Below are 12193 nucleotides of genomic sequence, written 5' to 3'. Positions count from 1 at the left end.
TTGAGAAAGGGAGTGCAGAACTCCCCCCCCCCCACTTTTGTTTGTGGGCAAGGCTAGATACAAACCTGGATAAAGCGTGATTGCTATATTGCTGACATTTTTTACTTTTAGCATATAGGGCAGGTGTGTAAAAATACTTCCTGTGCTATGATGTTAAATAACAGGAAGGCCTTGAGAGATGCACAGTTTTGAATGCCGTGTGGGACCCAACAACTTGGAAGCAACTATCCACATAAGCAAAGTGTCTTGTTGAGAATGGGGTTCAACTAAAATGTGATGCATCAGAATGATGTGTGCTGGATGTGGCACCATAAGACAGACAGCAAGCAGCTGCAAAAACATGCTGCTTAATGAAAGAAATGCTTCTGATTTAATACAGACATGGGGCAGAGGGAAGTACGTGCTTATCTTTTTAATCAAGATCTCCATTAAAACAAACGTTACCATCTTCAGAGAAGCTTTATGTGAACAGCTGCACTTGTTCAGGTTGTAACACAAAACAAGTTAAATGCCACCAAGCCTGCACACCTGTTGTCTGTATTCTGACAATTGCTTGACATCCCCTCCTGTTTTGCTTTTTGCTTTTCCTGTTTTACAGTCCCAGCAGAAAACAAAAACAGGAGGCTTATCAACCCCCAGGTGTGGGGCTGGTTCTGCTTGTTGTGCTACACAACTGGGGTCACCAAACCTTTTGGGCCCATGGGCACATTTGAATTTTTGAGTGAGTGCTGTGCACTCAGTAGGATTCAGTCAGATTCAGTAAAATTAATCTGAGCTTTGAAAAGTACATAAAGTGAAATGGGAAGTGAGAAAGAAGAAGAAGAGTTTGGATTTGAAATCCCGCTTTATCACTACCCTAGGGGGTCTCAAAGCGGCTAACATTCTCCTTTCCCTTCTTCCCCCACAACAAACACTCTGTGAGGTGAGTGGGGCTGAGAGACTTCAAAGAAGTGTGAGTAGCCCAAGGTCACCCAGCAGCTGCATGTGGAGGAGCAGAGATGCGAACCTGGTTCCCCAGATTACGAGTCTATTGCTCTTAACCACTACTGTACACCACACTGGCTCCAGAAAGAACAGCACTCTTCTGATTTCCTTCTTCATATCTCTCCAAGGGGGTCGGGAGGGTTAGGCATTGTCATCAGAACTTAAGGAGAGCCCTGCAGGATCAGTTCAATAGCCCATCTAGTACAGCATCCTGTTCCCAAAGTGACCACCCAGATGTCTGCAAAAAACCCATGAGCAAGACTCAAACACAAGAACACTCTCTACCACCACTTCATGACCAGGGCATAGGGGCTCAGAGGTTTCAAACACACCAGGGGAAGACTTCAGGGGCACCATGTTGGTGACCTCTGTGTTACAAGTTGGTGGACACTCCCATTGTCCTTGAGTGTGCATACACACAAGACGGGCAGACATAAGCAAGGGCAAATGTCAGTCCTCTTTTGCAGAGAGCATAGTCTGGCAGATAAGCCAACTTCTGAATGAGTCAGAGAAAGAAGTCAAATACCATTAATCACTCTGAGTTAACACCCACAACTTATATATGATATTGACATATCTGCTTTTTGTGCTGCGCCTGAACCTCCACCTCTGTACTGTACACAGAGAAGAGTCAAGTGACCAATAAATAAATCAAATATAAGCAGAGCTATGGAGAATAGGGTTCATTTGTAGATTGGTGCCATCAGAATATGGACAGCCATTTTGAAACAATCCCCTGAAGGTCTGTTTGTGGGAATGTTATACAGAAATTAGTCCACACAAATTTGTCTGTTCATGAGATCCAGTAGTAATCTCGTAACCTGTTCACAGACACACCCAGGAAGCTCTACAGTCCCCATTCCAATCGTTACATTGGAAGATTGCCCTAAAGCCCACAGCAAAAAGCATCCAAACCCTTTATAGGCTAGGAATTTGGAATAATTCAAACTTTGCCTTGCTTTTCTATTACACAGTTTCAAAGGAAAACAAAACCAGCTAGGCCAGACCCTCCTTTCTGGTCTACTGGCAATGATCAACTTTCCCTCAAATCATGTCCAACTTTATATTTTGCAACATGTCCCTCTCTCTTCCCCTATCACTTTTCCTGATGATTTTAGATTTTAGACTGAAGTTGCAGTCATTTGGGGAAGTGAGTGATTACAGACCCCAAGTGGAATCACTTGATCACATTAAGGGCCAGCTGCATTAATATTCACTGCATGACACATATGCATCTCTCTGTTTTGGAAATAGATTCCCATACCTTGATCCTAAACACACACTTTCATAAATGCAGCAAACTAGCATGCAGAAGCCACACAGCTCGTACTAAGCAGGCAGGTGTTTCCTCGGGGGTGTGATAAATGATGTGGTTTTGTCTTACATGGTGTTATCTCATGCAGGTTTTATAAAAGCTTCCTGGCCTGTCATTGTTTCTGGCTCCCAGCCTTTGCCTATAATATACTATAGCATACAGTATGGACTGTATACCAATATGATTAATGTCTGCTTAATTTGTATGATTTACATACATCTCCTGTGAAAAGGAATGCCAGAGAGAAATGCCAAAGAGATCGTATCTTTTATTGGTCTGAACTGCAATCAGTATAGGAAGAGGTAAACTGATGAATGACACAGAATAAAAAGTATTTTGTTTCTAGACAATGATCTAAGCGAAATAACTAAGAAACACCCATTGTCCCCATATGTGTCCAAGAACAAGGGCTGGATTATATGTAGCAATCACGTAGAGCTGTCCTGAACACTCTATCCATTGCAGCTAGCAAAGAGTTTGAACACCTAGATTAGCAGAGGTTGACCCACTAATGTGCATCACAAAGGCACATTCTCATATCAGATTACATAACAACTGTCCCCTAAAATCTTGCATGTTTTTATACCCAGGAAGTGAACATTTGCATAAATGTGTGAGTGTGGATTTCTCTTTGTACAGGGGGCTTGTTTAAATCAGCTGGAGTTGGAGGGCCCATCCAGAAATGGGCATGGCAGCCTTTCCTTCTCTGAACATACCTGCATCACCATTTGCAGAAGGAACAGTCTGCATAGTCGCGATTGTGACAGGTCCATTCTTAAGGTTTTCAGGAGGTTCAGATGAAACCTAGAGCATCAGACTGAAGGTTAGTCATTGAAACTGCTTGGTCACAAACCCTTGCACAATTTTGAACACTGCAGTAATGAACTCAGAAGAGAGTGGTTCATTATTACCTTGGGCTTGTGCATTCCCTCTTTCCTCTCCCTGTTCCCATCATGCCCTTTACACCAGAACTGGGCAAACTATGTTTTGCTCAAACCAGTTTTCCAGGCTCAGGTGTGTAACAACAAACCATGGCTTGCCATTAAACTAGAAGTCAGGGAAAGAATGAGAAAATGCGAGGAAGGAAGAGGAAGGTAGCCTAAGATGTGCAAGCATGAAAGAATTCTGGGCACTGGAGTTCATCCCTCAATGAGTTACAATTCCTGGCAACCCCTAACAAATTACAATGGAACCTTGGTTCTCGAACAGCTTAGTTGACAAACAAATCAGCTCCCGAACACCGAAAACCCGGAAGTGTTCCGGTTTTCGAACGTTTTTTTGGAAGCCAAACATCAGACACAGCTTCCGCTTGACTGCAGGAAGCCCCTGCAGCCAATCAGAAGCAGCACCTTGGTTTTCGAATGTTTCGGGGGTCAAACGGACTTCCAAAATGGATTACATTTGAGAACCGAGTTACCACTGTACAATGCCCAGAGTGCTTTGAGGGAAAGAATGTGCTTCAAATGTGCTTTAAATGTTTAGTGTGTTTGCATCCTGGGAGGAGATGTGTGGGTGGAGGGGACTCAGCTATGGAATTCTTAAATTTACTTTTGTGCTTGGATCACTCCCATTTGTATTTGGGTATTTCGACAAACAAATAGCATGGGACCTGATCCTTCTGAGCCACAAAGCTTTGTCTATCCCTGGTTGGTGTTCTATTTGCTTACCTAATCATCGTTTAGCTAGAGATCCACCCTGTTCACTGCTGCCCTTCACAGTCCTTGCTTGATGTATCCCATCCCTACCACCATCCTGGAGCTTTTCCCTTACATGGGCCATTTTTATAGGTAGAGGCATCCATCCAGGCATGCACATAACCCTGCAATTTCCCAACACATTACAAAACACAAAAGCAAAATTTACGTAAATGCTGCATAGCTGGGTCTCCATCTCATCCCAGTCTCTAAATACAGACTGCATTTCTTTCAGCCCAGCGAGTGTAGTGGAGGGCTGCCAGAGACACAGCTTGTGCCATGGCAAACCAAGGCCCCGGGGGCCAGATCCGGTCCAATTGCCTTCTCATTCTGGCCTGCGGACGGTCCAGGAATCAGTGTGTTTTTACATGAATAGAATGTGCCCTTTTATTTAAAATGCATCTCTGGGTTATTTGTGGGGCCTGCCTGGTGTTTGTACATGAGTTAGTGGGGCATAGGAATTCATTCATATTCCCCCCCCCCAAAAAAAGTAGTCCGGCCCCCCACAAGGTCTGAGGGACAGAGGACCAGCCCCCTGCTGAAAAAGTTTGCTGCTTGTGCATTTTCAATACAATTTGACCAGACGAAGCAGAACAAAGAAATCTACAGATTTTTACCTCTGAATATGCTGTTATGTGAACAGGTTCGTCGTCTTCAGGTTCCCTTTGCATGGACATTGTGTTTCCCATAGTGGATGCTGTGTTTGAGAAAATACAGAATTTAGGAAACATGGGGCTGACTGAGCAGCCTTTAGCCACACTTCAGAGCAGGGATGTATTCGCAGGACCCTATGGGGATGTGAGAGACACTAAACCGTAGTTCGTATTCTCACATACACCACCACCACTTCTCTGAGTCGTTGAGAAGTTTCAGATGCATCTGTTTACCCAGTTTTAAATTACCTTTGGGAGGTGGTTACTGGAGGCTTACTGGCATTAGGCAGTATTTACATGTATTAACAAATGTACTGGCAGAGCACAGGCGGAAGCACAGCTTAACTTACAAATACTCCACCGGACAGTGAAAGTCATAGAACCATAGGTTCATAGAATTGTAGACCTGGAAGGGACCCAAAGGGGCATCTATTCTACGCCTGTGCAATCCACTGCTCCCACATAGGACCTCTTGAAAGAGGCAGGCTGCACCTCAAGATGCAGAGCCCAAACTCAGCTCTGTCTCAGCACCTATTTCAAAATGTAGTCTTGCTCTTTTCACACACAGACACCTAGATCACAACATCCTTAGCTGGGGTGGGGAAGGTGTTGCTCTTCCCATTTGAAAAACTACAGATGCTTTATCAATAAGCAATTGTTCAACAATTTAGTGCCATGGAATCAACATCACATGTAAATCCCCAGCCATTAATCTGCAGTTCCCCTAACAATAAATGTCCCATTAAGGAAGACCTTCTTAAACGAGCAATGCAAAGAAATAGAGGAAAGCAATAGAATGGGAAGAACCAGAGATCTGTTCAAGAAAATTGGAGATATGAAAGGAACATTTCGTACAAAGATTTCCATAATAAAGGACAAAAGTGGAAAGGACCTAACAGAAGCAGAAGACATCAAGAAGAGGTGGCAAGAATACACAGAGGAATTATACCAGAAAGATATGGATGTCTCGTACACCCCAGGTAGTGTGGTTGCTGACCTTGAGCCAGACATCCTGGAGAGTGAAGTCAAATGGGCCTTAGAAAGCACTGCAAATAACAAGGCCAGTGGAAGTGATAGTATTCCAGCTGAACTATTTAAAATTTTAAAAGATGATGCTGTTAAGGTGCTACACTCAATATGCCAGCAAGTTTGGAAAACTCAGCAGTGGCCAGAAGATTGGAGAAGATCAGTCTACATCCCAATCCCAAAGAAGGGCAGTGCCAAAGAATGCTCCAACTACCGCACAATTGCACTCATTTCACACGCCAGTAAGGTTATGCTTAAAATTCTACAAGGAAGGCTCAAGCAGTATGTGGACCGAGAACTCCCAGAAGTGCAAGCTGGATTTAGAAGAGGCAGAGGAACCACAGACCAAATTGCAAACATGCGCTGGATTATGGAGAAAGCTAGAGAGTTCCAGAAAGACATCTACTTCTGCTTCATTGACTATGCAAAAGCCTTTGACTGTGTCGACCACGGCAAACTATGGCAAGTTCTTAAAGAAATGGGAGTGCCAGATCACCTCATCTGTCTCCTGAGAAATCTCTATGTGGGACAAGAAGCTACAGTTAGAACTGGATATGGAACAACTGATTGGTTCAAAATTGGGAAAGGAGTACGACAAGGCTGTATTTTGTCTCCCTGCTTATTTAACTTATATGCAGAATTCATCATGCGAAAGGCTGGGCTGGATGAATCCCTAGCCGGAATTAAGATTGCCGGAAGAAATATCAACAACCTCAGATATGCAGATGACACAACCTTGATGGCAGAAAGTGAGGAGGAATTAAAGAACCTTTTAATGAGGGTGAAAGAGGAGAGCGCAAAATATGGTCTGAAGCTCAACATCAAAAAAACGAAGATCATGGCCACTGGTCCCATCACCTCCTGGCAAATAGAAGGGGAAGAAATGGAGGTAGTGAGAGATTTTACTTTCTTGGGCTCAATGATCACTGCAGATGGTGACAGCAGCCACGAAATTAAAAGACGCCTGCTTCTTGGGAGAAGGGCAATGACAGGCCTAGACAGCATCTTGAGAAGTAGAGACATCACCTTGCCAACAAAGGTTTGTATAGTTAAAGCTATGGTTTTCCCAGTAGTGATGTATGGAAGTGAGAGCTGGACCATAAAGAAGGCTGATCGCCGAAGAATTGATGCTTTTGAATTATGGTGCTGGAGGAGACTCTTGAGAGTTCCATGGACTGCAAGAAGATCAAACCTCTCCATACTGAAGGAAATCAACCCTGAGTGCTCACTGGAAGGACAGATTGTGAAGCTGAGGCTCCAGTACTTTGGCCACCTCATGAGAAGAGAAGACTCCCTGGAGAAGACCCTGATGCTGGGAAAGATGGAGGGCACAAGGAGAAGGGGACGGCAGAGGACGAGATGGTTGGATAGTGTTTTCGAGGTTACCAGCATGAGTTTGACCAAACTGCGGGAGGCAGTGGAGGACAGAGGTGCCTGGCGTTCTCTGGTCCATGGGGTCACGAAGAGTCAGACACGACTAAACGACTAAACAACAACAACAACAAAAGGAAATCTCCAGCAGTACTTCTGACACCATTAACCCTGTCCTGTTCAAACCCAGATCTGTTGCTCATGTGGTAGAGACAAGGCATGACACCTCTGCCCTCCATCATGCAAATTATGCTCACAACTTAAGGAATAAGGTGAGTCCTGGTGAATTAGGCCAAATGCTGATCTTGTCCTGCATCCTGTTCTCACAGGGAGCAACAAGATGCCTATGAGAAGCCAGCAAGCAGGACTAGAGCCAGGCAAAACCCCTTGAGGATTTTGAGAGCAGGGCTGGTATGGGCATGTGGCCTGGAAAGCCCCAATAGCTGGACAGAGGACAGGAGGGCTGAGGTCTCTCACTCCTAATGTACAGCATGTGTTTTACCAATGGCATAGAAAGCTGCCTTTTGACATTGGTATGTCTAACTCAGTACTGCCTACACTGACTGAATCCTTCCTAGCCCGACCCAGAAATTCCACAGACTGAACCTGGGACTTGTTGGAGCCTAGCTGTTACAGCATTATGAAAATGCAAAGAAAGAAAGATAGCACCCAATAAATCAAGTCAAACTACTCACTAAAAATGAAGCTAACAAGAGAGACATTGTGTGGTCCCTTAAGCAGATCTCACTTGGAAGGGATTTCCACAATAATTCAAAAAGTATCTGAAAGTCAGGCAGGAAAATTTAATACCCCACACCAAACTGTTCATTTTTGTATTTTAATTTGCACTCCCTTTGCACATGATTGGGGCAGACCTACATGCAAAAGCGTGAGTCTGCCACCATCAAGTATCATCCACTTTGATTAATTGATTGGACAAGTTTATTTATATGACACTTTTCCACAGTGAACGGTGCCCAATCATTCAAATCATAAAAATACATAGCATTGGAAGTACAAATATACAAAATGCAGAACATGTCAGTAAATTCAAGAATGACAAAAATCAACAACTGGGCAAACACAAAATAAATTCAATCATAAAAAAAACAAAAAACAAAAATCTAGGCTTAAGTACATAACATTACAAAGCAAACTAGAGTTAGTCAGCTGCCCTAAGTTTGCTTAGCAATGGACAACCCTGCATGATGTATACAATATCTAATACAATGTAAAAGGCAGGAAGCTTTGTCACCAAATTCAGGAATATGAAGTTTGGATCATGAGCCTTAGGTGCCAATCTGCCTATGACAAAAACACAGGTGGGGAAAAATGTGGAACATGTGAAATATGTCAGACACGTGACTTATTGCTAAACAAATATCCGGCTGCACAGCCAGCAGTGGCACTCAGTAGACGGATGCTACTGCCTGTGTACACACCCGAGGGGAAATAAGGGTTGGCAACCTGTAGAAACACTTGTTTGGCATTTCTGCAATTGTCTTGCTGGTCCCAGAAAATGTGTGCCAAGTGGTGCCCACCACAAATCTGGAGGGCAAAGTTTTCTATCTGTCTCTACTCTGTCTCTACTCTCTTTCCCTGCTTCAGAGCCGACTGCTAAGGGAAGGGACTGGGATTAGTCACTCGGAGTAAACAAGAACCACCCTTGAACAATTCAAACAGGCACCCAGCTGAGCTCACTTCCTATTTGGAGCCTCTGCGATTTCTGCTTGGCCTTGAAGGCAAGCCTCCAGATTGTTCATTCCCTGTGCTGAATTCTTCTAACAGGGGAAACTCACACATTGGACTCCACAGGCAAACAGGTCCTGGGAACTTTGAAAGGGGGGAAGTGGATCAGGGGAGGGTGATTTGGAGCAGGAAAACGACTGGCAGTGGAAAGGGTTAAGCAACCCCTCTTCACCTGCCACATCTCTAATCAAGCCTCCTTTTCTTCAGAAAAAGCAAGGATCAGGGCATGTTCATTGCCCCTTCTTATCTCTGTTTCCTGCCTGCTTGTATGCAGGGTTTACTTGGGTGGCCAGTGTAATGTGCAAGTCAGAATACTATGGGCACTTCCAAACTGTTGCTATTTTCAGATGGAATTCAATCATTACCGGCAAATTCAGGTTGCACAAAGATTTGGTGATCTCGTGCAACAGACCTGCCTCCCCCCAATCAGACTTTTTTTGATATGTGAAAAATGATGGGGAAACACACTGTAAAGTGTGGACAAAATTTATTCTACACAAATCAGGGTGAATGCTCAGTAAGAAGTTAATCTGGAAGTGCCATGTGTCACGAACATTGCTGCTGCAATGCTCTGGAATTTCCTGGCCTATTCACAACATTGCAAATTCATAGAGGTTGCAAGCAGGGTCAGTGCCAGGCAATTGCTGAAATGCCCTCTAGCAGAGTTCACCGTGCATCACTAGGGCCCAATGTCTGGCTTACCTCGCAGAGGCAGCACTTGGATGTAGGGAGTGAGGTGCCAATTTAATGCATAATGCATCTGATGCAGTGTTGCACCATAACTTTGTGAGACATCAGATTGTTACCCAGTGCTGGTCATAGGGTCAGGCCTGATCTACCTAGGCAATGTGATCTGTCATTTTAATTTCCCACAATGCCCTGGGAGCAACACTACACCAGAGGTAGTAAATGGGCAAGTGGAGCCCTGGCAGCTGCCCAAGGATTCTCGCTGCTGGTGCCACCCGTGGCTGCTAATATGAGCTGGAGGAGAGAAGAAAAAGGAAATTTGCAGCCAGGTGTAACATGTGAATTGGTTCCAAACATGGCATACTTAACCAATGTATTTATATAATTCACGAGAATGCACTACATTCCTCCACAGAGCCCACCTTTTCCACGAAGCCCTCCAGTCCTTTTCAATGAAAGAAATCAAATCAAATCCGATTCAGGGTTAATTTGTGCATTACAATACACTGGCAAGAGGAGATGTGCAAAACCATTTGTGCAACCTCTGTCAACACTTCTGAGTATTGTGCAAAGGGTGAAGTATGCAAGCTGCATTCTCTTGCCGACAGCATAATGCTCAAGTTGTGCAAACTCCACAAGTGTGAAAAGGTGTGTGAGAGGTTCCTATCCGTGTCTCATTATAAAGAGTGGAACATCTCGTAATTTGGACTCACTCCGTTTGAAATGTCTCTCTCTCTCTCAGCCTCGCTTTCCTTTTATAAAATGGGAATGATAGTAATCAACCTTAGAAGAGTGTAGTGAAAATGATTAAGAAAATGCTTTTTTAAAAACGATGACACCTTACACCAGCTAAGCTACACACAGTGTAGAGGAACAACTGCTGCCACTGCTATTTTTCTTAACTGTCTTTAATGCTTTTTTAAAATTATTTTGCCGTGACCTAACCTGGGACCTTCTGGTTAAGGGTGTGTAATAAATATTACTAAAACAACAATAACAAATAGTGACAATATAATATCACCATCACCTTTGGTAGTCATGTCCAAAACTCAGATGATAATGGACAGAAATACTCCAATGTATTGGCTGCATCATCACGTTAAAACTTACTATAGTATGTTTAGATGCAGAGACTATACCAAAATGAGAAGGAAGATATAGCTACAGTTCTAGATAAGTCACTTCAAACTGTATACAGCTCTCCTGTTGTATTTTCATTTACCCCCAACCTTCCACCAAGGGGCTCCAAGCAAGAAGCATAGTCCATTTTTTTCCTTACAACAACCCTGTGAGGTAGATTAGCCTGGAGATAGAAACTGGGCAAGGTGATCTTTCATGCCTGAGCTACGATCGCATCAATATCCCACTGAGAAGCAGTGTGATGCGGCAGCTAGAGTGTTGGAACTGACTTGGGGAGTCCTCGGCTTGAATCTCAGTTCACAGAGTGACCCCTGAGCACATCGCCCTCCTAATCTGCCTCACAGGGTTGTTGTGAGAATGAAGTAGCCTGCCCTAAGCTAAAGCATTGCTGCTTTGGATCTTCTCCAACATTGCAAGGGACCCTTAAGCACATCTCTTGAGTTTTATCCACCTTCCTTCTGCAACCCTTAAGAAATCTGAGATTGCTTGGGCAGTTGAGCTGGCCTTATCCCCTATCAGAGATCTGATTTCAACAAGGGGAGGAGGAATAATTCTACTCTAAGGCAGAAGCAAGAGGGAACAACACACACACACACACACACACACACACACACACAGCCATGTTGACAGGCAAACAAAACAACACTGTTTTGCAGCTCCAGAAACTGGCAAAATCCCACAAGAAAGGCCATCCTTCAGCTTTTTTAATGCCTTGGGGCAGGGGAGAGAGGAGGAGGAGGAAATGCTCCAAGCCTAAAAGCTCTGAGAAGACCATAGCAACAAAAAAGAAAAGGACAGCTTACCTTGGATGCTTTTCCGCCAAGACCCTGGCACTGCTGCGTAGTTCTCTCGGAGCTGTTCAGGAAGAGGTGCTGCAGTTTACAAAAGTCCTTCCCAGAGGCCAACAGGTGCCTTGCTGTGCCTTGGGCAATCTTCCGTACGAAATAGCGCAAACACTGGGTTAGCCACATATGGAGAGGGTGGAGTCCCTGCTCAAGTATTTTTGCTTCCTGGCTTCCAGGGCCACCCAAACCTGTTCAGTTACAAGCGTCCTTTTCTGGAGTTGATGATGCCTGTTAACTCCGTATGAGTAAAATGAAAGTCTGCACATGCACTCCTTGTACTCTCAATGCAACGTAAGGAGATGTTTGTGCAGAGGTAAATCACACCAAGTTCCTTTTTTAAAAAAGATTTTTTTATTGATTTCCACAAGCTTTACAAATTTACTTAAATTTCAATATATGTTTTTTTCTAATATTTTGACTTCCCACCCTTATCTCTGTGATGTTTTTATTCCCACCTTATAATTATTGCTTTATATAACATACTTTTATCTAATACAATTATCCTCTACAGTGGTACCTCAGGTTACAGACGTTTCAGGTTACAAACTGTGTTAACCCAGAAATAGTACCTTGGGTGAAGAACTTTGCTTCAGGATGAGAACAGAAATTGCGCGGTGGTGGCGCGGCGGCAGCGGGAGGCCCCCATTAGCTAAAGTGGTACCTCAGGTTAAGAACAGTTTCAGGTTAAGAACAGACCTCCAGAATGAATTAAGTTCTTAACCCGAGGTA

General features: G+C 43.9%; 1 protein-coding gene across 7 annotated transcripts in view; it reads right to left on the bottom strand.

The window, feature by feature from the left end:
* BCAS1 (brain enriched myelin associated protein 1) overlaps window positions 1-11592 on the bottom strand; it is a 54107-nt gene extending 42515 nt beyond the window's left edge. For all 7 annotated transcript variants that reach the window (XM_083744352.1, XM_083744354.1, XM_083744358.1 and 4 more), the window contains exons 1-3: window positions 11423-11592; window positions 4611-4690; window positions 3016-3103 (exon numbers count right to left, since the gene is read on the bottom strand). In XM_083744352.1, coding sequence (XP_083600478.1) covers window positions 3016-3103; window positions 4611-4682 — 160 coding nt within the window. In that variant the 5' untranslated portion in view covers window positions 4683-4690; window positions 11423-11592. The remainder of the gene's footprint in view (window positions 1-3015; window positions 3104-4610; window positions 4691-11422) is intronic.
* Between the last annotated feature and the right edge of the window lie 601 nt (window positions 11593-12193).

Source organism: Podarcis gaigeae (assembly GCF_964106915.1).
Source record: "Podarcis gaigeae genome assembly, chromosome: 6".
NCBI lineage: Eukaryota > Metazoa > Chordata > Lepidosauria > Squamata > Lacertidae > Podarcis > Podarcis gaigeae.
This window is presented reverse-complemented; position numbering and strand designations above follow the sequence as displayed.